Here is a 25602-nt window from a genome sequence, read left to right as displayed (position 1 = left end):
ATGATGCATTAATCAACTAGTTACAGACGGGGTCAAATGGAGTGGAGTCTCTCTGAAGAGTGTGGGGAGACTATGTAACACACAGAGTTTTCCTAACTGGAGGAGAAAGTTGCCTGGCTATTTAACTACGAACTCCAGCCAGTCATTGGTTGAGTGCTGTCCTGGGGGTGATTAATTCTCTGCACTTCCGGCATCTTGCATATGCTTCTGAGGGATCCAAAAGCCTCAAGAAGAGGAATGCAGGGCTTCCCTGTTGGCGCAGTGGTTGAGAATCTGCCTGCTAATGCAGGGGACACGGGTTCGAACCCTGGTCTGGGAAGATCCCACATGCCACAGAGCAACTACGCCCGTGAGCCACAACTACTGAGCCTGCGCGTCTGGAGCCTGTGCTCCGCAACAAGAGAGGCCGCGATAGTGAGAGGCCCGCGCACCGCAATGAAGAGTGGACCCCGCTTGCCACAACTAGAGAAAGCCCTTGCACAGAAATGAAGACCCAACACAGAAATAAATAAATAAATAAATAAATAACCATTTGAAGCCTTTCTTCTAAAAAAAAAAAGAGGAATGCAGATGCTGGCTGTTGCAAGTAGAACCAGCGTGTGCAGAGTTATGGGCCAGACACCAACATCCAGGGAGATATGTGTGGGCACCACTGGCATCTACTACAAATGCCTTTTCTACTGTCACCTGGCTAATTCGTTCTTCAAAACACAGGGCAGAAATCACACCCTCCGGCAAGTCCTGCATGCATCTGCAGCAGGCCTGGTGAGTTGCCCCACTTTTCTGTGTACCAGCAGCACTTCATGCTTATGTTTTTCCCACTAAGAGATTGTTAAGTGGTGGCTCTGAGACCCAAGCTGGCTCCTGACTCCAAATCCCAGGATGAAACTACTAACACGCTCCCGTACAAGTGAGCCCCTTGACTTGTAGATGCATAACTCCAGTCTCTGCCTCGGTCTTTTTTTTTTTTTTTTTTTTGAATTTTAGAATTTTATTTATTTTTTTTATACAGCAGGTTCTTATTATCTGCCTCTGTCTTCATATCACCATCTTCTCTGTGTTTCTGTGTCCTCTCTTCTTATAAGGACACCAGTTATTGGATTTAGGGCCCACCCTAAGTCAGGATGATCTCCTCTCAAGATCCTTAGCTTAGTTAAGATCTACAAAAACTATTTCCAATGGGAATTTGAAGGAAAAAAAGTTCTTCTGTGTGGCTCTTAAATTAATAAACTACGAGACTGGAGCTGCTGGTGGCCCTATTGCCCTAAATGAAGAAGAAGTTGTCCTAGAAAATGAAAGTCAAGCCATGAGCAGAATAAAGATATAAGGAGAGAAACAGAAACCTGACATTATTTGAGCCCTTGGACCCAGCCATGCCTAAAGCTAATACCTCTCCTTCACTTTCCAGTTACATGAGTCAGCAAATTCCTTCTGCTTAACTAGTTTGAGTTTAGCTGCTAACAAACACTTGCACCTGAAATCGTTCTTAATGATACAATCAAGTATTACATATCTGCTTTCCTCCTTGATTGATCCATTTCCCCTTCTCTTCTTCTTATACCTGACAAATTCCTATTTATCCTCAGGTCTCAGTTTAAACTTTCTCAAGTAGACCTTCCCTAAACTGATCCCCACCTCCACCCCAGATTACATCAGCTTTACCTGATGGATGTTCTCATAGCCCAGCATTCCCTTATCATAACACTTATCTCACATGATTGTATTTGCCTGTTTAGTTTATTCCCCTATCCCAACACTACCTCTGTGTGAAATGTAAGATCTTTGAGAACAGAAAAAATTCTGTTTATTGCTCTATTCTGGTTTCTAGCATAGTGATGAAAAGTAGTAGATGACTAATGTCTGTTCATTCACAACTTTGAATCTTCATTTGTTTTTCAAAGTGTGGTAAAGTAGGCTATGACCAAATATAAGTTATGGCTGCTGTATGTGTGTGTGTGTGTGTGTGTGTGTGTGTGGCTACTGGACAATTGTAATATGTCCTGATTAATTTTTAGTAGAGAGACTGGTAATTACTTTTACCCAGGGATTTCTTAATAAAACTATAATAATAATTTTTTGAAAACACCCAGGCTGATCAAAGGGAATAATTTGAAGAGGATAATTATACTCATGGAGGATGAAGATTATTGCTTTAATAGTATTAAGCAGTCTGATGAGACTAAAAAAGGAAGAACTCAGTTTGCCAGTTACTTAGGCATTTTCTGAAGATCTGGATTTAAATCTAAATAATACATCACCTTGAATTGTCCTTCTTTTAAATAACATTTTCCCCCTGATTATTGAAGCAAATTATAAGCATCATAGAAAATTTGGAAAATATGTAAAAGTATATTTGGAGAAAATGGAAAGCCCCAGTATCCCCACTGATGAATCTTTGTGTTTTATTTTTGTGTGTATCTGTAACCAGGTGTCAGTTCAGATCCTGACTCTTGCCCCCAGGGACACTCCTGGCCTTACCTTCTCAGGGTCCCTCCTCCGGGATTCCTGATTTCACTTACCATGGGTGTCCCCTTTTTATCCCACAGAAACAAAGAGATGCCTTTTCCTTGACTTCCACACTTGCATAGCCGACTTATCCTGAAAATCTGGGGGTAAAGACAAGGAGGAAATTTACATCACAGTTCCGTATTCATCCTTCATTCGTCTTAGTCAAATCACACACTGGTGGTCTGGATGGAGTTGAATAGTATCCCCCCAAAATATGTGCCCACCTGGGACCTATAAATGTGACCTTATTTGGAAATAAGTTCTTCTCAGATGCAATCAAGTTAAGATGAGGTCATACTAAACTACAGTGCATCCCAATCCAATGACTGGTGTCTTATAAGAAGAGGGAAATTTGGACATAGACACACACAGAGGAAAGACAGCCATAGGAAGGAGAGATTGGAACTATCTGCCACAGGCCAAGGAGCGCCAAGAAGCTAGATGATGCAAGGAATGATGCTTCCTTAGAGCCTCAGAGAGCATGTGGCCCTGCTCATGCCTTGATTTTAGACTTCTAGCCCCTAGAACTGTGAGAAATTACTTTCTATTATTTTTCAGCCACTACATTTGTTGTGCATAGTTATGGCGGTGCCAGGAAAATAATACAGGGGTCAACCCCACGCTGAATGATCTCTCCTCCTTGCCTCTCCATCCTCTCCTCACCCTCATCCCCCAGCTTCTACCCAACTCCCAAAAAATATCCTCCCACTTCTTAATACAAATCAGTTTGGGTTCTTTCTCCTGTTCCCCAAGCAAGGGGCCTCCCTTTGTAAATCCAAAGGCTTATCCTTTTCTTCACCAAATGGGCGGTGGCCAAGGAGGGATTCCCTTTCTCCCACCCCAGTAGATTGTTCAAAGAAAACCAAGTGGAATAATGATTGATTTCTACACTGATAAAAACTATACCACTGCACTTGAAGATTAAAAACAGAAAGAAGGAAAACAAAAGCAGTTATGGTCAGTTTGGATTTAAAACAGCCGATTTTGCATTGAAATTACAAATGTGTTCCCATTTTTCTTTGTAAAAATGGAGTGGGGTCATTGTGTCACTTTGGTACTATTCCCCCTGCCCTTCACTTAACAATATATTGTGAGCACTTTCCCATATTAAAAAGTCCTCAAAAATTAAACCATAATTTATACAGATCCATAATCCCTTATCCACAAATTCAGAATGCTCTGAAAACTGAAAGCTGTTTTGAAAGTTTGGTGCCAACCCATTTGATGGCAAAACTGACCTGAAGTGGCCTACAGCTACTTATGGTCTATTTATACCAATTAGTGTGGCTACTAATAAGTTTCATGGCAGAAATCTGGATGTGTTGATGATGTTGCTCCAGACCCTATTGAGAGTGCTAAATAATACATGCACGATTATGACCAGACCTAGGAGGACCACTGCAAAGGATCCCAGCACCAAGTAGTTTGCAACAACCAGCCATATGCTCTCCCCTTTTAGTATAAAAGAAGCCTGAATTCTAACTCAGCCGTGTGGCTGACCGGGTCTTTGTGCTCTGGCCAGGTGTCAGGTCTGTGCCTCTGAGATGGGAGAGCCGAATTCAGGACACTGGACCACCAGAGACCTCCTGGCCCCATGTAATATCAAATGGCAAAAGCTCTCCCAGAGATCCCCATCTCAACGCTAAGACCCAGCTCCACTCAATGACCAGCAAGCTAGAGTACTGGACACCCTGTGCCAAACAACTAGCAAGACAGGAACACAACCCCACCAATTAGCAGAGAGGCTGCCTAAAATCATAATAATGTCACAGACACCCCAAAACACACCACCAGACGCAGTCATGCCCACCAGAAAGACAAGATCCAGCCTCATCCACCAGAACACAGGCACAAGTCCCCTCCACCAGAAAGCCTACAAAACCCACTGAACCAACCTTAGCCACTGGGGACAGACACCAAAAACAATGGGAACTACGAACCTGCAGCCTGTGAAAAGGAGACCCCAAACACAGTAAGTTAAGGAAAATGAGAAGACAGAGAAACACACAGCAGATGAAAGAGCAAGGTAAAAACCCACCAGACGAAACAAATGAAGAGGAAATAGGCAGTCTACCTGAAAAACAATTCAGGGTAATGATAGTAAAGATGACCCAAAATCTTGGAAATAGAATGGAGAACATACAAGAAACATTTAACAAGGACCTAGAACTAAAGAGCAAACAAACAATGATGAGCAACACAATAAATGAAATTTTTAAATCTCTAGAAGGAATCAATAGCAGAATAACTGAGGCAGAAGAACGGATAAGTGACCTGGAAGATAAAATAGTGGAAATAACTACTGCAGAGCAGAATAAAGAAAAAAGAATGAAAAGAATTCAGGACAGTCTCAGAGACTTCTGGGACAACATTAAATGCACCAACATTCTAATTATAGGGGTCTCAGAAAAAGAAGAGAAAAAGAAAGGGACTGATATATCATTTGAAGAGATATAGTTGAAAACTTCCCTAATATAGGAAAGGAAACAGTCAATCAAGTCCAGGAAGTGCAGAGAGTCCCATACAGGAAAAATCCAAGGAGAAACACGCCAAAGCACATATTAATCAGCACATATTTAATTCAGGTTGAAAAGGAAACTTCAGGTTGAAAATTCAGGTTGGGTAAATCTATTTTCCTCTCTGGGCCTCAGTTTCTTCATCCGTAGAATGGAGTCTTGGACTAAATGATCCTTTTTCCAGCTCTGACATTCTGTGATTCTATTTGAAAAACAGTGAAGCCAAAACTATGTAAGCAGGGAGAAATTACATGATTTAAAGAATTGCTCCAGGAATTCCCTGGCAGTCCAGTGGTTAGGACTTGGTGATCTCACTGCCGAGGGCCTGGGTTCAATCCCTGGTCAGGGAACTAAGATCACATAAGCTGCAAGGTGTGGCCAAAAAAAAAAATTGCTCCAATTAAGGAAATAGCAAGAGTGGAGAAAGCCCCGTGTGACCGAAACAAGGAAATCAGATGAGCCTCCCACAGGGCTCAGAAGACAAGTTGTGACATGCTAGGTGAGTCACACCTGCTCTTTACATTCCTTCCAAGGGCAGCCCCAGGCCTGTGCCCAAAACAGTAAATGTTAATTTGGGGGGCAGGGCTGGAAATCTGGAGGTGGAGACTAAACCCCTGCAGATAGCCAGTTCTGGATAATATAATCCTGTGATTGGCAGAGGCAAGCTGAGTTTCAGAACAGAGCATGAGGGGCTCTTCCTTGGAAGAAATGAATAAGAAAGGTGTCTCAACCTGTTTGGTATCTGGGGTAGCAACCTGGGCTAGAAAGCCGAAGCAAAGGTTCTAAACTCTGGCTTTGGCACATGGAGGATGTGTGATCATGTTACTCAGCCTATTTGGACCTCAGTTTTCTGACATGTGAAATGGATATAATCTATAGGAGAGGAAAAAATTTAAGATATACTGAACTCTAAGTGCCCAGATCATTCTAGGCACTCCTATCAATTACCTTCATTTAATTTTTTGTAATAGACAGAGATTTGTAGTTTTCAACAGATGAGGAAACTGGGGAGAGTTAAGTGACTTATTGCCCAGTAGAGCAGGATTTGAACTCAGGTTTGTCAACACCTGGGTTATTACCAGTAAACCAACGCCTCAGAGGTGATACATGTGAAAGTGCTTTTAGAACCATGAAGTGCAATAAAGTGCAAGGACTCATAGTCCAGAATTAATGCAGAAATTTAGAAATTATCCAGAAGTGACATTCTGATGAAGGAATGGGCTTTCTCAGGACTTTTTTCCCTTGTTCAGCTGCCCACTCAATCCTTAATCTGTTTATTTTCTGGGCAGTCAAGTGATTGTTTTTTGTTTTTTATGTTTTGGCCACGTCTTAGTTCCCTGACCAGGGATTGAACCCATGACCCCTGCACTGGAAGCATGGAGTCCTAACCACTGGACTGCCTGAGAAGTCCTAAGTAATAGTTTTTTGAAGTGACTCTTGAAACAATGGCAGTGTGATGTAATGAAAAGAGCACTGGACGAGGGATCAAGAGACTGTCTAGTTTCAGCTGTGCCACAGAAACATTAATCTTGAGAAGTCACTAACCCTTTCATTCATAAGATGAGAGGCTAGGTTAGAGGTGATTGCCAAGGTCCCTTTAGCTAAGGAATTTCAGTGACCAGTGACCTGGGTGGGTGGTGGGGGGGAAGGGGGTTGCCTGAGAGTGGTTTCACTCTGTTAAGTTTCCCATTCTAACCTCAGGCACTTAAGCTGTCCTTTCCACTTTGGGGAAGCCAACCCACATCAGCCTTCTCCCCTTGTTAAGCCCCATTTTAGCCTGAGAGGATGTTTGGAGCCTGATGGGCATTTCTCCCTAGCAGGAATGCTTATAGAGTTAGAGACTCTGGCAATCATAAGGTATCACTCCACCAGCACACACCAGCCACAGCCTCAAGCTGCCAAGGCAGCAGCTGAGAGCTCCCTCGCCCCAATTCATACTGGTGCTTCATTCTTGAGTGGTCGGCATAGACCACCCAGTGGAAGTGGGAGGAGGAACGTGGGAAGGATTCCAGGGAAGAAACTGATATCCTGGATCTAGCTATTTGGAGTTGGATATACCAACCACGCTGTCCTTTGTGCACGCCCATTGTCGCAGCAATTTCCCAGGAATTGCAGTAATTTGTTTACCTGTAGGCTACCCCACAGCGACCTTCTAACACACCCCGCTTCACATAAATGAGTGAAAACAAGGAGATAAATGTGAAGGAGACAAGATATTTTGCAGCTAAAATGAAGTAAAAGTTTTTAAAGCACATTACTAGTAGAATCTTAGGAAAACAGACTGTGTGCATATGCACACACAGCCAGAGCATAAACCCTCTACAGACTGGCTATGCCTAATGTAAGAAAGTCATTTAACTCAGAGCCGCAATACTTTGGGATTAAGTCAATTGCCAAGGACTCAATGGGAATAGCACAGCTACTTCCAAGTATGGCAGGGATTCAAAGGAGACATAGCTCCTGAAACAAAGGTAGAGTTTTCCTTCTCCAGGGGAGAATTCTCATTTAGAGGTAACCTAAGGTTGGTCCCCTTTCCCAACAACAGCAGCTAGTTCTAGCTTCCTCCCTCAGACCCACCCTCCTGCAGGGGGTTTCCAAACAATCTTATTTAGAAAGACCTGTGTTTACACTTGCCAGTTCAGAAACACCAGAGTGGCTATAGGAAATGACCCATCCTGCTAAAAAGTGTTAGAATTTGAAATAAGAAATCTGAGTAGTGGGAAATTAGAGGAGACCAAAGTGATATAAATCTGGAGCAAGTTTTCACAAACTCCCTCTTTTTGGTTTGTGTCTTTTTCATATTTTATTACATTCTTTTTTTTTATTTTAAAAATCACAACATTATTATCAAAGACAACCTATATACAAACATTTTACAAAAGAAACATTACTAGTATCAGCTGTAATAAGGTCAAGTTGAAGAACAGATGCTGAGTTTCTGGGCCAAAGTCTGCCGGCAAACAAAGACATCTAAAATGTGTTCAGGCAGCTGAAACAGGCTTCTTTCCCGATGACAAGCATGTGTGGTCGGTAATATCAGTACAAACGATGGTAAATGAGGATACTACACGGGGCCAAGTAGTGAACTCCTCATCAGGAAAGCCACAATACAAGTGGAGCTAATCAAATAACTTAAATCCAAGACAGTAAAAGCGCTGTTTCCCATCTAAACGCAGTTAGCCTTCAGCATTGATTTTGCATCACTTGTAAAGGATGCTGAGTTGTCATACAAACACTTGACCCGTATACATAACCCTATGCCAAACTTCCCTTAACTCTTCGAGTCAGGTTTTTGGTTGGACCGAAAGGGGAGGAATTTTAGAAATGCTTCCTTCAGGACAGAAGTCAGAAAGAGGTGACCCCCGAGAACAGGATCTATTAAATTTGGTGGCGGCGGGGGGAGGTAGGAATTTGGGGGGAGAAAGGCCTCCTTGGGGCCAAGAATCAAGAAGCGTGACTCACTTGGGTCTGGGACCTTGCTGAAATCCGATACCCCACCCCACCCCAGCCCCGTCGGTACCTACGAGCTCGGTTCCTTTCTCATCTCCCCCAGTTCCTTGATCTCCACCTTCTTGTACTTTCCCACCTTCCTCCGGTTGGTGATCACCAGGACGGCCACGCCGGCGACCAGGGCCACCACGACCACCACGATGACGGCGATGAGGCCGCTGGTGAGGCGCTTCATGGAGAACTGGGGGGACTTCTCATCCAGGTAGTAGATGAGCGTCCGCTCCAGCAGCAGGGGCTCTCCGCGCACGCGCACGTCGAAATCGCTGTGGCCGGGGAACAGCGACTCGCCCTTGACGTCTCTCTCGAAGTAGTAGGCGGCGTCGGCGATGTCCACTTCGCCGGCGACCTTCTGCGACGTGTTCTGCTGCAGCTCGATCTGGATGGTGGGGTGCTCGTAGTGCACGGCCGCCACGAACTTGGGGTGCAGCAGGTAACGCTCCCTGAAAAGCCGCCGCAGCTCGGCATCCAGGTCCGAGTGGTTGAAGGCGCGGACGGCCGGGCGGCGGCGCAGGTCGATGAGGATGTGGTGGGTGCGCACCAGCTCGTCGCAGCGCAGGCTCAGGTCGCCCTTGTCCGTGCGGCGCACGCCTACCGAGTTCACGCACCAGCACACGGACGTCTGGTTGCACTGGCGCGCCTTGAAGCGGCCCTGCTGGTCGCAGTCCGGGTCGTACAGGCCGTCGTTGTCCACGAGCGCGTGCTCGCTCGGCTGCACCAGCGCGCGGCCGCTCTTCGGGGCGCTCACGCGCGCCTTGAGCAGCAGGCACTTGGACGTTAGCGTGGAGCAGTCGACCTCCAGGCCCGAGCCGAGCACGCGGCACCGGCAGCGGCCGTCCGGGCCGCTCCGGTCGCACACGGTCATCTTGTTGGTGGGGCACGTGCAGTTGTCCTGCGCGGCCGCGTGGCCGATCACCGCCGCCAGCAGCAGGAGCGGCGGCAGCAGCGACGGCCACGGCAGCGCGAGGCCCGGACCCCGGGCCATGGTGGGGCGGAGGAGCGCGGATGGGGCGCGGGCTGGCGAGGGCTGGGGACTGCGCTGGGTTCCGGCTCCGCCGTCTGAGAAGGTCTCCAGGCGTCTGCCGCCCGCCTCTCCCTCCCGCTCTTATACTCCACGGGACCTGCCCGGCTGGTTCGGCCGCCGACTCACCCGCTGGTATTTGGGTGACACACCCCACCGCCCCCCATCCCCGTCTCCGTCCCACGGAAGGCCCAACCCGCCCTGCGCAGCCCGCGGTAGGATCAGGGGAGCGGAGGCTGTCCCGTCTCCTCTGAACCGAAAGCCCGGGAAAGGAAAACCGATACTCAACTGAGGGCTGCGAGGACCCGCCCCCGGCCCACCCGGCCCCACCTGCGGAGCGACCCGCCCTAGGCGCGGCCTCCAGCCGAGGACCTTGGGCGTCCCGGCCGCTCTCCCGGGCTGGAATTCTCAGAAGTTGTACTGAGAGGTATGGTGTGGGACTGTCACTCTTTTGTCCCCCTCCCCCGCTTTTCTCTCTCCCTTTCCCAGCCCTTGTCCCTGCTTTAAGTTCTTTCACTTCCTCGCCTCTTTCCCTACTTCCCGTAATAGCACACATTTATATAGTTTACAGTTTGCAAATATTATCTCATCCTCACATCAGGGCCCGACAGGTATGCACTCTCTATCAGACCCATTTTAAAAGTGGTGTGGTTAAACTTTAAAGTCGCCCAGCCATAAGATTCCTCGGAGGCGCCTTTGGGACTCTGCCTGGCTGTTCCGAGACCTTAAACAAATACTTATGGAAACGGAGTGGTCCAAAATCTGAAGAAAGGTTAGGGAGTAGTTCTGTTACCATAGCATGGGTAAAACCCAGGTGGCCTGGTGGCCAATGTATTAGAAGTTCTGTTAAACACTGTTTTCCCCTCTCCTTCACACACGCAAACCCGGAATATTTACGCATGTACTCAGTATAGGGAGATGAAAAGGAACAAATTCTTTCAAAGAATTAGCAAGGCTATAAGGAGTTCTTTGTACAATTTGATTCTAAAAGAGCAAGTCATCGCTTTCTTTCACTATGTCCCATATAGTAGCTGAACCACTGCAAACAATGAAAGGCTAGAGCCTGTGGGAAATTGCTTGACTGCCTCTGTGTGGCTACTTCCATGGGATGGAGGAGTTGCCATCTCTTTTTTTGACTCATCGAGAAAGTCCAGGGTTTCAAAGCTGTGGTAAAATTAACAATAAATAGCAAGCTATAATTATTCCTGGCTTCTCTGGTGAAAGCACATTTTATATGTTCAGCATTTAAAGAACACCAGCAGTGGTTCAAGAGTGTTGTTTCACAGCTGAAAGCCAGCCAGGCCTCTACCCCATTAATTTTCTAGCAATTCCTGAGGCAGGTAGGTGGATATATATCATTCTGCCTTTACAGGCAGAGAAAGCAGAGACATGTGGGGGGCAATTTCTTACCCACAAGCACCAGGCCTTGTGGGAACCCTCCTCTGCTGTCTACCCACACTGTCTCTGTTCAGGTTCTTGAACCAGGAGCCTAGTCAGTTTTCCCCTCTCCAACACACAGTCCACCCTGAATGAGAGAAGGCCCTCTAAATCACAAATCTGTGCCCATCTCCTCTCTGCTGAGAACATTTCAGGCACAGAGTTGGAGGGGCCCTTGGCTCTTAGGATAAAATTCATACTTGTTAAGTTAGCACACAAGATCGTATGTGATCTTGGGCATACTTCTTAAGTTATATTACTTAACTTCTCTGTGCCTTAGTTTCCTACCCTCATCTGTAAATAAAATGGGATAATAAAAGTACCTACCTAACAAGGTAGGTGTTAGAATCCGTGTAAATGAACCTAAATAAACTGCTTAGAACAGTATCTGCACTTGGTAAGCGTAGATAGGTGTTAACTGTTTTGGTCACCACCATCATCACCATCTTTATCTGGCTTCATCTTGCCTCTCCAGTCTTCGTCATGTTTTCAAACCTTTGTAAAGTCATCTACCTGGGCTCTCCCCTTCTTCACCTATTTAGTGCATAATTTCGTGCTTTTTACTCAGCTCTTGGGTCACCTCCAGGAAGCCTTCCCTGATTCGTCCTCCTATTTCACGCAGGGCAATGCCCCTTCTCTGTGCTTTCCTAATTCCTATGACACCAGAATGACAACACCAACTTTTCTGGGCTTCTGGCCTCCCCTCTAAACTGGAGATAATAGTAATTCTCTATTTCATAAGTCATTCTGAGAATCAAATGTAAATAGATGAGATGGTAGATGCCAAATCTTTGTAAAGTGTAAGACACTGTAAAAATAATACGTTGCCTTTTTAGTTTTTAAATATCTATCCTATCTTCTCACTCTTCCAGCTACTGACTAGGTAGCCACAGTCCTCTATAGCTGAGAGCCACCTGCTTGATATTCCAATGGGTCCTAGGCTGGCAAAAGGAAAGCTGATGGGGAAGGGGTCTCAGGGCTGAGGAACGTATACAGTGGTGTCTACTTAGCTAGGACAGCCCCAGTGCCTGGGCCTTACTTGGGCTTGTGCTCTGCGGTCTCCAAACCTCTGGATTTTCTAGCCATGTTACGCGTTGGGAAGAAGGGGATAAAAGGAACCCATCCTCAATATCTTCTGTGGAAGATGGAGAGAAGCAAAGGTGACCTCCCCTCCCCCCCACACACACTTTCTTAAATTTTGTGGTTCTGGCAGACTTTCTCCAACAGGCACACAAATACCAAGATGAGTTTATTAAGAGTAGCCCCAGCTCTGATTCTCCCTTCTCCCTTTGTCAGTTTCCTGCCTAGGTCTGCAAAATATCACGTGTTTTTGTGGGGTTTTTAAAAATTTTTAAATATTTAACAAAAGCATGCCACGAACTCAGGCTTCTCAACTGTATATCAAGGGCAGGCACCACATCTGAGCACTGTAGCCCCAGCACCAGCATATATTAGGCATTCAGAAATGTTTATTGGCTTAACATTGAGTTGTGCCCAAAGTGTTGTAGTATCAATATACGCTCCTAGGAGTGTTCAAGTTGACCATTCCAATAGTTCCCTTCTAGTGCAATTCTCATCACCTACCCCAGCCACGAACCTCTATCCCCACCATAACCCACCTTTCAAACACCCAGTTTCAAGGAAGACTGGGTAATGATACATGAGTGTTATTTTTGCTCTTATGCATGATCCTAGATTTTATTAGCTGTAGGGAGGAAGGATGTAGTCTGATGAAGGTTAGAGCAGACAGGGATTCTGGAGGCAAGCAGTGTAGTATGGCTGAAAGAAAATGAGCTTTGGATCTAGTAATACTTTGCCTCAAAGTCTGGTTTTATATCACTTCACTGCCTGTGTGTTACTTCATCTTCCTGAGTCTCAATGTCCTTAATTATAAAATGGGGATAATAAGGCCTACATTTCCCCAACATCTGTGAAAAGGATGATTTCTCACCTTGTTCTTAAGAACATGCTTTTCTCCCATTGAACTTCATGCTTCATCTATTCTTGTGCTCTGTTTTCGAAACTGGTGTTGATCATCTGATTTTCCTCGGTATCAGACCAATACCATCATATCAGTTTTATATTTAAGCAGGTGATTCACAGAAACAAAATGCAAAAATAAAAGTGCATTTGATTAATAAAAATAAAATACTTACCATCATAATTATTTTAATGATTCAAGATAAAGAATATAAAATACCCAACAGAGTGTTTAGCGTATACTAAATGGAATTAATCTTAGCTGTCATTATCAGCCATCGCAGGAATGTGAGGTTGTTTTGAGATCATAAAAGCACAAAGCTGGTTATTGTGCGGATTGCTGACCATATGGTCCAAGGGGCTGGGTGTTAGGGAGGGTAGCTGCCCAAGAACACTTATCATTCCCCCGCCCCCACTGGATACAGGAATATGGAGAATATCTAGAGGCAGATAGTGGTTTAGCATTTCTACTCCCATTGTCTGTTGGAATACCTACAACACCCTTGGGTGTAGGCAGAGAAGATATTATTATCCCTATTTTACTGATGTAGAAACAGAGACCTGTGGAGGGGAAGAGAAGGACTCGTTCACGGTCACAGGTTTATAAGTGGAGAGGCCAAGCCTAGAATCCAGGTCTCCTGACTGCAGATATACATATAAATTAATTAAGACAGAAGAGGATTGAAGGAATGGAGAGGTGAGACTCTCGTCTCATGTTCCTTGGGCTGTCTTTTACTATGTTTCTTTCCCTTAATTGTACGAATGCTTTTTAGAAAGTTCTGGTTCCGTGAAGAGCACAAAATAACTAAGTGTGTAAGGTGCACCAGTGAGCTCACATCTGAAAACGCTAGGACTTAACGCCACTAACCACTAGGTCCTCTCACATTGGAGTGGAAGTGGTCCCTGATGTCTCTGCTTTGCTGAAAAAACAGCCTACATTAGAAGTCTGCCTGGCTATGGGCAGGATCTTCACCTTGGTTTCCTTTTCTGTAGAAGAGGGGTAATGGTTACCTCTTAGGGACGTTGAGGGGATTCAGTGGTGTAATGTCTGTGAAGCTGCCTTGTGCCGTGTTGGCAAGAGCACTCACTCTTCTTTCTGGCCTGGCCAGGGTCAGCTTCAGGCTCTGTAAGGAGCAGCCATTGAGACAGTGGACAGTGCTTGAAGGCTGGTGAGGGTTTCCCTTCTTCCTCAGAGGGAGTTTGGAGCCCCGGAGGAATCAGGTGATCCTTCAGCCAGAATGTAGAAAATGCAGAGAGAGAAGGTGGCTGTGGTGATCATTGGCTCGGGATAGAGGGCAGAGGCCCCAAGAAACAAACCACAGAAAGAATGGGAAGTCAGCCCAGGGGCTGGGGACAAGGGTGCAGAGAATCAAATCGACAAGAGGTACAGGATTCTATCTTCAATGGTTCGTTTCTTTAAAAATGCGACTCAAGTATTACAAACTATTAGAATTCAAAAGAACCAGGCGACGGGAACACTCTCTGTATTTCCTTGTTTGCTATTACGAAAATGTTGATAATAAAAAATTTTAAATCAAGTTCATCCCTCAGATTAAGTTTTAGAGGAAGTCTGTGGGGTGACGTTTCTGGTTTTACTTCTACTTTTTTTTTTTCCATTACCATAGTTTCTCTTAATACAAACTAGCATTTATTGATCACCAACATTGTGCTGGGCACTTTATAAATAAATTCCATATAATCCCCCCAACAACTCTACAAAATAAATATTCTCATCCCCATTCATCTGAACAGGAAGCTGAGGTTTAAGATCACTCAGTGAGGAATGAGTAGAGGAGGGATGTGAACCCAGGTCTGGTGACGCAATCATCTGCACTTTTCCGTGGCACAGTTTGGTCTCTTGCTGAAAAGCGTTGAATGAGTGATAGTAGTTTAAAGACGTCGGGATGGCAGACGGTGTGTTTTGGGACCTGGCTGCCTAGGGAACGGAAAGTCTGATCTTTTCACTTTCCTGGCAAGACAGCATGTGTCTCTCTTTGCGCTTGCTCATTTTGGTGGGACTTCTTTTTTTAGGAGAGGTTGGCTGTGACGTCTATGGTTGTGCTTGGTTTTTGCAGTTCCTCAGACTCCAGTCTCACCTGAAAGTCTGTGTCATGGTCGTTTCAGTATCTTCTGCCCATCATCTTCTCTTCATGATCTTGTCATGCTCTCCTTGCCATGAATTGCAAACCGTAAGTGGCTCCCCTCTCATTCTGGTCTCTTCCTGTAGGGGTAATTGGCTTCTTTCCCCAGGGCTTTATGACTGGGGAAAAGCTAATAAAATACCCAGTAACTTTGTAGTTAATCTCAGTGGCTCGGACTTCCCTGGTGGCGCAGTGGTTAAGAATCCGCCTGCCAATGCAGGGGACACGGGTTCTATCCCTGGTCCGGGAAGACCCCACATGCCGCAGAGCAACTAAGACCACGAGCCACAGCTACTGAGCCTGTGCGCCACAACTACTGAAGCCCACATGCTCTAGGGCCCGCGTGCCGCAACTGAAATCCGCGCACCTAGAGCCCGTCCTCTGCAACAAGAGAAGCCACCGCAATGAGAAGCCCGCGCACCTCAATGAGGAGTAGCCCCCGCTCGTGATGACTAGAGAAAGCCCGTGTGCAGCAACGAAGACCCAACGCAGCCAAAAAAAGAAAAAGGTTAAAATCATCATCATCATCATCACCTCACTGGCTCTTGGGCCCATCAGTTTCCAGAGAGATTTGGCAACAAATGAGGAGAGATTGGGAAATCTTATCACAAAGTTCCCCAGGCAGCCACGTTTCTTGAACCCCACGTTTATGAGTCATGGTGTTTCCTTTCCCTGAGCCAGCCTGGTGATGTGTGATACCCCATAGAGGGGAGTGAAGGTGTGTGCTGTTTCTTAGCACTTCTAGCTGTTTCAAAGGTGAGGGCAGGTGGTAAGAGCACCCCTGCACTAACCTGCTTCTCTGGGCAGTCCTGGTCCAAGTGATGCTCCTTAGAATTATCGAAAAGGATCTCAGAGGTCATTTATCCCAGTCTCCCACCCAAAGAGAGGAATCTTTTCTCCAAATCCTAAACAGGTGCTTGAGCATTACCTGGGCTGATGAATCATCCATTCTTCCCCACAAGACAACTCACTCTAGACCTGAACAGCTTCATGAGAAAGTTCATCATAATATTTAGGAAAGTTCTGTGCCTCTGTAATTTTTACAAACTGATCCGAATTTCCATTCTCGGAGCACTAAATAGTAAGGTTTTCACCCTCCGCTCAATGGTTCCTCAGGTATATATTTGAAGCAGCTCTCCTGTCCCCTCAGTTCTCTTCCTGTTTCCTTCCGCCTCTTCCCTTGCCTTTGTCTCGGTGAGACATCACTATTCCCTCTTCCTTCCTCCTGTGCCGACCTCACACCCTGGGTTGTGGCGTTTCCACCAGTGCCCCTGTTCAGCAAATGATGTGTGTAATTGGGAGGCTGCCAGCAGAGGATCTCCAGGAAGCTGTGGAGGAGGACTTGTTCCTGTTGTCTCACCTCTCTACTCCTTGCCCAGGAAGGTAGGTGTAATCCAAACTGTCCCTTACCCGGCTACCAATTTCCTCTCTTCTAGAAACACATGGTTTCTGGGCAATGTTTATAATATCTGCAATTTATTGAGAGCCTATCATGGGTCAGCTTCTGAACATGTGTTATCTTTATCCTTGCAACATCTAGGTTCTGTTATTCTCACTTACGAAAACTCAGGAAAAAGGGCACTTGCCCAAGAATACATACACAGTAAATGGCAGAGCTGGAATTCACATTCATCTTGCCTGGTTCTGAGATTATGCTCTTTCTGTTACACCATGCTGTTACAGACTATGTGAATTTCCCAAACTCACAAGTTTTCAACTCCACCACACTTAGTGTACAAGTTCAGACTACATCCCAACCTCTTGTTCTTCTACAGTTGCCAAATCAGGGCATCAAAGTCATCTCTCTTCTGTTGTTTGCACTTCTGCTCTTCCCTGCCTCTGTGGCTGTTTGTCTTTTAAAATTGTTTAATTGACATATAGTTGACATACAATATTATGTTAGTTTCACCTATATTACATAATGATTTTACATTTGCATACATTGTGAAATGATCACCATGATAGGTCTAGTAACCATCTGCCCCCATACAAAGTTATTATAGTATTATTTATTATACATCCCCATGACTTATTATATAACTAGTGGTTTGTACCTCTTAATCCCATTTACCTATTTCATCCACCTGCCCCCCACCCCCTTTCTGGCAACCATTTGTTTATTCTCTGATTCTATGAGTCTGTTTTCATTTTGTTTTGTGCTTTGTTTTATTTTTTTTAGATTCCACATATAAGTGAGATTATGCAGTATTTGTCTTTGTGTGACTTATTTCACTTAGTATAATACTCTTCAGGTCCATCTATGTTGTTGCACATGGCAAGATTTCATTCTTTTTTATGGCTGAATAATATTCTACTATATATATACCCATATATATATAAAACATATCTTCCTTATCCATTTGTCTATTGATGGACACTTAGGTTGCTTCTATATCTTGGTGATAGGGATAGAATAGGCTAGTTATATAGGTAATTGTATAAGTCCCAGTAGGGGACTATAGATAGAGAGGGAATCCTGGGAAACTTTGGGAGACCACTGTAAGTAAATGATCATTCAAGAAAGCTATTGGAACGTCGTGGAACGAAGCAGGCTTGCTTAACTATAAAGCCATAAGTAAAAGCACGAGCTATGTCCCAGGCCATTAGGTGGAAGAAAAATGTCACCACCCTTCTACTGATTTGAATAAGAGCTATGATAATCCTAGTCTAACCTCATAGGGTCAGACACTCTCCTGCCTGATAAGAAAGAGGAACTAGTGATGTAAGCCTCATGTCTACTTGAAGAAGACAGTTTTTTCCCCTCCCCCTTTCCTTTGACTATAAAATTGTAGCTCACTTAATCTTCAGGGCAGAGCTCCCTCGCCTGCCCGATTACATCCCTTACAAGCGTCCTACATTAATAAATCTACTTCTTGCCTATCACTTTGCCTCTCACTGAATTCCTTCTGTGCTGAGACAAAAAGAACCTGAGCCTCAGTAAGTCCAGACACCAAGTGAGTGATTCTAATTAAAAGACCATGGGTTCAAGTCCCAATCTGAGTTTTGGCCGGGTTTGAGTCCCAGCACTTGGGTTCAAGTCCCGATGTGAGGGGCAGTTTCACTGGCTATTGTAAATAATGCAATGAACATTGGAATACATATATCTTTTTAAATTAGTGTTTTTGTTTTTATGGGTAAATGCCCAGAAGTGAAACTGCTGGATTATATGGCAGTTCTATTTTTAATTTTTTGAGGTAACTCCATACGGCTTTCCATAGTGGCTATACCAATTGATAATCCTACCAAAAGTGCACAAGGGTTCTCTTTTCTTCATATCCTTGCCAACACTTGTCATCTTTTTGATGATGTCCATTCTGACAGGTGTGAAGTGGTATCTCATTGTAGTTTTGATTTGAATTTCCCTGATGTGGAATATCTTTTCATGTGTCTGTTTGCCATCTGTATGTCTTCTTTAGAAAAATGTCTATTCAGGTTCTCTACCCAGTTTTTAATTACTTTTTTTGTTTGGGGTTTTTTTTTTGTCTTTTTGATGTTGAGTTGCTTTGTATATTTTGGGTATTAACCCCTTATCAGGGGATACATCGTTTGCAAATATCTTCTCCCAAGTGCCAGGTGTGTGCTGAGGGGTTTGTGCTCCACTACTGCTCTCAGCAGTTTTGAGCCATTAGACTCACACTGGGGACAGACGTAGTGGCGAGGAGGAGTGGGACAGAGGAAAAGTTCAGAAGTCTAGGGAGAATGTGCAGGCCAGGCGGGAGAGAGGAGAACTCGTTGTTCTCTAATGTGGGAACAAAGAGCCAGAAAGCCCTCATTGTTCCTATGGCCTGAATAGGATGCAAGAAATTGGACTCATTTCTTTGGATTCATGTGGGAAGTCCTGACTCCATCAGCGAACCTTCAGCCATAACCTTTCAAACCATGACTGGACTGATGGGGAAATGAGGACTGCCCTCCTGTTCTCCCATTAGCTGCCCTCAGCAGCTTCTCCAAGAACATGGAGGCTGCTGATTAGGAGGCAACCAGGAGCCAACAGAACCAACCCGCTCAGCACCCTGCACCACCTTTCCCTACCCATGTGACTGGTCTCCCGTACATCCAGCCAGCCAGTCAGCCAGACATCATTAAGTCACTCCAAACCCTTTCTGAGTGCCCACCATGTACCATCTCTGTACCAGGCTGAGAGGATGAAAGACAACACCTAAGCCCTGTCTCTCAGGGGCGCACAGTCCACACAGCAGTGGCTCCCTAGTGGGGTCTCAATACAAATACGTTGGATAAATACCATAGAAACATATTAATAATTACAATAAAGAGTTATAAAGCGCTGTTCCTGTCCTCCCCCACTAATATGGATTATGTACCTAGAGTTGCAGAATACAGCAGTAGAAAAACCTAACTTGCTCTTAAGTTTGTATGTTTTTCTCATTTTTGTCGATGACGAGTATGTAATGCTTTAGGGATGTGGAGAAAAATATAACCCAATAGAAAACATTTGCCTTAAAAAGGCAACTGAAATATTTGGGCAGAAAAGACAACTGAAGAGATAATACGTGAGGCAGAAAGATGACAACCCAACCTAGTAACATCAAAGAATGCTGTTAAAGTTAGAGATGTTAGAATGTTAGATGTTAGAATGTTAAAGTTAGAGATGACTTTCCAAGAAAACTAGTCCAGTAGTTCCAATCTATTTTGAGTTATGGAATCCATTTCTGAGGAAAGTGATGGATTCTCTCCTCAAATAAATGCAACTGTGCACAAACACTAAACTTTGTAGTTTCCAGTGGAGGTCGTGGAGTCCCTGAAGTTTATCCATCTCAAGGATCCTCCCACTCCCAATTTAGAATCTCTGATAGAGTTCAGTGCCTTCACCTTATTTAACAGAGACAGTGGAATGATTTCTTCAAGGTCACACAGCCAGTTAGTGAAAACATGAGGCAGTTTGGTTTTAAGAAGGAACTTAGAAACCAGCTGTCTGAGTTCAAATCCTGATTTCACTGCTTGGAAAGGGAATGTTGCCTGCCATTCCACAAAACAACGAATGTTTGCCCCTGCAGGCCCCTTTCTCGAATCAAGCCACCAGCTACTGTGGCCATCCCACACACACCCACAGTGCACCCTGAGGGGAATTCAGGAAGGAAAGAAAACAGCATTTTGTGCCCTAAATACTAGCCCTAGATAGTTAAGATGCATATCTAAGGAATACTTTCAATGAGCCCAGACTCTTACATCTTCCCATACACAGAAAAGCACTAAAATCATTAACTCGAGGTGTCTGCTTTATTATTATTATTATTATTTTTATTTATTTATTTATTTATTTTGCGGTACGCGGGCCTCTCACTGTTGTACTGTTGTGGCCTCTCCCGTTGCGGAGCAAGGCTCCGGACGCGCAGGCTCAGCGGCCATGGCTCACGAGCCCAGCCGCTCCGCGGCATGTGGGATCTTTCTGGACCGGGGCACGAACCCGTGTCCCCTGCATTGGCAGGCGGATTCTCAACCACTGCGCCACCAGGGAAGCCCTATTATTATTATTATTATTATTATTATTATTATTATTATTTTGGTCACTGTGTGGTATGCAGGATCTTAGTTCCCCGACTGGGGATCAAACCCGTGCCTCCTGCAGTGGAAGCTTGGAGTCCTAACCACTGGACGGCCAGGGAATTCCCGGGTGCCTGCTTTTTGTGATTAGAGTAATCTTTTGATGTTCAGCTACATGGTTCTGTGTTTTGTTTTCAGCAAAAACTGCTATATATCCTGGCTCCTCCCTTTCCTCTTTGAAGCAGTTCCTCAGAGCTATCTGAGAGGCTGTCTCCCAGGCTATAGTCCTCAGTAAGGTCCCTAAATAAAACATAACTCTCAACTTTTAGGTTCCCTCTATGCCCACTTTCTGGAGAGTTTTTAACATAAATTGGTGTTGAATTTTGCCAAAAGCTTTTTCTGCATCTATTGAGATGATCATATTCTTTTTCTTCTTCAATTTGTTAATGTGGTGTATCATATTGATTGATTTGTGTATATTGAAGAATCCTTGCATCCCTGGGATAAATCCCACTTGATCATGGTGTATGATCCTTTTAATGTGTTCTTGGATTCTGTTTCCTCGTATTTTGTTGAGGATTTTTGCATCTATATTCATCAGTGATATTGCTCTGTAATTTTCTTTTTTTGTAGTATCTTTGTCTTGTTTTGGTATCAGGGTGATGGTGGTCTCATAGAATGTGTTTGGGAGTGTTCCTTCCTCTGCTATTTTCTGGAAAAGTTTGAGAAGGATTGGTGTTAGCTCTTCTCTAAATGTTTGGTAGAATTCACCTGTGAAGCCATCTGGTCCTGGACTTTTGTTTGTTGGAAGATTTTCAATCACAGTTTCAATTTCATTACTTGTGATTGGTCTGTTCATATTTTCTATTTCTTCCTGGTTCAGTCTTGGAAGGTTATACCTTTCTAAGAATTTGTCGATTTCTTCCAGTTTGCCCATTTTATTGGCATAGAGTTGCTTGTAGTAGTCTCTTAGGATGGTTTGTATTCCTGCAGTGTCTGTTGTAACTTCTCCTTTTTCGTTTCTAATTTTATTGATATGAGTACTCTCCCTCTTTTTCTTGATGAGTCTGGCTAATGGTTTATCAATTTTATTTATCTTCTCAAAGAACCGGCTTTTAGTTTTTTTGATCTTTGCTATTGTTTTCCTTGTTTCTATTTCATTTATTTCTGCTCTGATCTTTATGATTTCTTTCCTTCTGCTAACTTTGAGTTTTGTTTGTTCTTCTTTCTCTAGTTCCTTTAGGTGTAAGGTTAGATTGTTTATTTGAGATTTTTCTTGTTTCTTGAAATAGGCTTATATAGCTCTAAACTTCCCTCTTAGAACTGCTTTTGCTGCATCCCATAGGTTTTGGATCATCGTGCTTTTATTGTCATTTGTCTCTAGGTATTTTTTGATTTCCTCTTTGATTTCTTCAGTGATGTCTTGGTTATTTAGTAACGTATTGTTTAGCCTCCATGTGTTTGTGTTTTTTACGTTTTTTTCCCTGTAATTCATTTCTAATCTCATAGCGTTGTGGTCAGAAAAGATGCTTGATATGATTTCAATTTTCTTAAATTTACTGAGGCTTGGCTTGTGACCCAAGATCTGATCAATCCTGGAGAATGTTCCATGCACACTTGAGAAGAAAGTGTAATCTGCTGTTTTTGGATGGAATGTCCTATAAATATTAATTAAATCTATCTGGTCCATTGTGTCGTTTAAAGCTTCTGTGTCCTTATTTATTTTCCTTTTGGATGATCTGTCCATTGGTGTGAGGTGTTAAAGTCCCCCACTATTATTGTGTTACTGTTGATTTCCTCTTTTTCAGCTGTTAGCAGTTGCCTTATGTATTGAGGTGCTCCTATGTTGGGTGCATATATATTTATAATTGTTATATCTTCTCCTTGGATTGATCCCTGGATCATTATGTAGTGTCCTTCCTTGTCTCTTGTAACATTCTTTATTTTAAAGTCTATTTTATCTGATATGAGTATTGCTACTGCAGCTTTCTTTTGATTTCTATTTTCATGGAATATCTTTTTCCATCCCCTCACTTTCAGTCTGTATGTGTCCCTAGGTCTGAAGTGGGTCTCTTGTAGACAGCATATATATGGGTCTTGTTTTTGTATCCATTCAGCGAGCCTGTGTCTTTTGGTTGGAGCATTTAATCCATTCACGTCTAAAGTAATTATCGATATGTATGTTCCTATGACCATTTTCTTAATTGTTTTGGGTTTGTTTGTGTAGGTCATTTTCTTGTCTTGTGTTTCCAACTTAGAGAAGTTCCTTTAGCATTTGTTGTAGAGCTCATTTGGAGGTGCTGAATTCTCTTAGATTTTGCTTGTCTGTAAAGCTTTTGATTTCTCCATTGAATCTGAATGAGATCCTTGCTGGGTAGAGTAATCTTGGTTTTAGGTTCTTCCCTTTCATCACTTTAAGTATATCATGCCACTCCCTTCTGGCTTGTAGAGCTTCTGCTGAGAAATCAGCTGTTAACCTTATGAGAGTTCCCTTGTATGTTATTTGTCATTTTTCCCTTGCTGCTTTCCATACTTTTTCTTTGTCTTGAATTTTTGCCAGTTTGATTACTATGTGTCTCGGCGTGTTTCTCCTTGGGTTTATCCTGTATGTGACTTGCTGCACTTCCTGGACTTTGGTGGCTATTTCCTTTCCTTTGGTGGCTATTTCCTTTTTTAGGGAATTTTTCAACTATAATCTCTTCAAATATTTTCTCAGGTCCTTCCTCTCTCTCTTCTCTTTCTGGGAACCCTATAATGCAAATGTTGTTGCATTTAATGTTGTCCCAGAGGTCTCTTAGGCTGTCTTCATTTCTTTTCATTCTTTTTTCTTTATTCTGTTCTGCAGCAGTGATTTCCACCATTCTGTCTTCCAGGTCACTTATCTGTTCTTCTGCCTCAGTTATTCTGCTATTGATTCCTTCTAGTGTAGTTTTCATTTCAGTTATTGTATTGTTCATCTCTGTTTGTTTGTTCTTTTATTCTACTAGGTCTTTGTTAAACATTTCTTTCATCTTCTCGATCTTTGCCTCCATTCTTTTTCCGAGGTCCTGGATCATCTTCACTATCATTATTCTGAATTCTTTTTCTGAAAGGTTGCCTATCTCCACTTCACTCAGTTGTTTTCTGGGGTTTTATCTTGTTCCTTCATCTGGTACATAGCCCTCTGCCTTTTCATCTTGTCTATCTTTCTGTGACTATGGTTTTTGTTCCACAAGCTGCAGGATTGTAGTTCTTCTTACTTCCGCTATCTGCCCTCTTGGGTCTATTTGACTTTGAAGTACATGCTTTTAAATAGTAAAGGTTGCCTCAGCCCCTGAACTAGGACTCCTATTGCCAAGTGTATGGCTGGCAGGCTGCCTGCTGGAGCAGGACTGGGCAGGCTGCTTAATAAGCGTACCGACCTGGGGAAGGAATGAGGTACATTCCAGGTGGCTGAGGCAAGGCAGTACATGCATCACTTCAAAGGCTCCACTGTCTTGGAAAAAAACTAGCAGGGTTGGATATCTTTGCCAAATAAAAAAACTAAGTACACAAAAGAGCTATGAGGACTGAGCAAAGGAACCCAACAATTCAGGGCCAGTGGCCTAAAGAGAACCAATCACCTCGAATCCCATAAGGCGGGGCCCCCAGGCAGAAGCCAAGGGCATCGCCCTCCAAGGGCTCATTCACAATCTACCCTTTTGCATTTCCACCCCTAAACTCCAGAGAGAGGATCAAATGGCGTTTCCTTCAGGCTATCACCCCTCTGTGTATGTGCCTTAAGCATTTATCACATTATTAATTCATCTATTTTAGAAAATTGTTTGAGCATTGACTTTGTTCTAGGCACTGTTCTAGGAGTGTTGAATATGGTGTGTTCGTTTCCTCTTGGGACCTTACAATCTGGTGAGGAAACCAGACGTTAAACTGGAAATGAACGTTATGACAGTGGAGTACAGGATGCTGTCGGAACTAACTTCCTCCTCATTTCCTTCCCTCTGTCCCTCTCTTCCCTTCCTTCCGCGCATGCTTATTAAGCACCTACTATGTGCCAGGTCTGGTCTTGGTGCTGAGGGTAAAGCAGTGGGCAAGAAGAAAAGATCCCTGCCCTCCTGGGACTTACATTCTAGTGATAACTGGGGGATCTAACCCAGGACAGGAGCTACCTGTGAAAGAATATTTAAGCCATACTGAAGAATGGAATTTATTTGGTTGGTAAAAAAGAACCAAATACACTAGTCCCCCCTTATCCATGGTTTCACTTTCTGTGGTTTCAGTTACCTGTGGTCAACTGTGGTCTGAATATATTACATGAAAACTTTCAGAAATACACAATTCATAAGTTTTGAATTGCTCACTGTTCTGAATAACATGATGAAATCTTGTACTCTCCTGTTCTGTTCCTCCTGGGATGTGAATCATTTCTTTGCCCAGTGTATGCCACCCATCAGACTTAGTAGTCATCCCTGTTATCAGACTGACTGTCACAGTATCTCAGTGCTTGTGTTCAAGTGACCCTTTTTTTACTTAATAATGGCCCCAAAGCACAAGAGTTGTGCTGCTGGTGATTCGGATCTGCCAAAGAGAAGCCATAAAGTGCTTCCATTAATTGAAAAGGTGACAGTTCTCAAGTTAATAAGGGAAGAAAAAAAATCATATGCTGAGTTTGCTAAGATCTATGGTAAGAACCAATCTGCTACCTATAAAATTGTGAAGAAGGAAAAAGAAATTTGTGCTAGTTTTGCTGTCGCACCTCAAACTACAAGGGTTACAGCCACAGTGCATGATAAGTACTTCGTTAAGTTGGAAAAGACATTAAGTTTAACAATGAGATATTTTTGAGACAGAGAGAGAGGCCACATTTACATAATTTTATTACAGTATATTGCAATAATTATTCTATTTTATTATTGTTGTTGTTAATCTCTTACTGTGCCTAATTTGTACATTAAACTTATAGACATGTATGTATAGGAAAAAACATAGTATATATAGGATTCGGTACTAAGCA

At 43.7% G+C, this 25602-nt stretch overlaps 1 protein-coding gene across 1 annotated transcript; it reads right to left on the bottom strand.

The window, feature by feature from the left end:
• Window positions 1–7749: 7749 nt before the first annotated feature.
• TACSTD2 (tumor associated calcium signal transducer 2) lies at window positions 7750–9640 on the bottom strand. Its single transcript, XM_081224555.1, has one exon. It carries the CDS (start codon window positions 9514–9516, stop codon window positions 8545–8547), a length of 972 nt encoding a protein of 323 aa, XP_081080681.1. The 5' UTR covers window positions 9517–9640; the 3' UTR covers window positions 7750–8544.
• Between the last annotated feature and the right edge of the window lie 15962 nt (window positions 9641–25602).

The sequence above is a fragment of the Mesoplodon bidens genome, assembly GCF_964165515.1.
Source record: "Mesoplodon bidens genome assembly, chromosome: 2".
Lineage (NCBI taxonomy): Eukaryota > Metazoa > Chordata > Mammalia > Artiodactyla > Ziphiidae > Mesoplodon > Mesoplodon bidens.
This window is presented reverse-complemented; position numbering and strand designations above follow the sequence as displayed.

Excerpts from the sequence above, each read along its gene's own strand:
- TACSTD2 (XM_081224555.1), bottom strand. The coding sequence starts at position 9,516 with ATGGCCCGGGGTCCGGGCCTCGCGCTGCCGTGGCCGTCGCTGCTGCCG.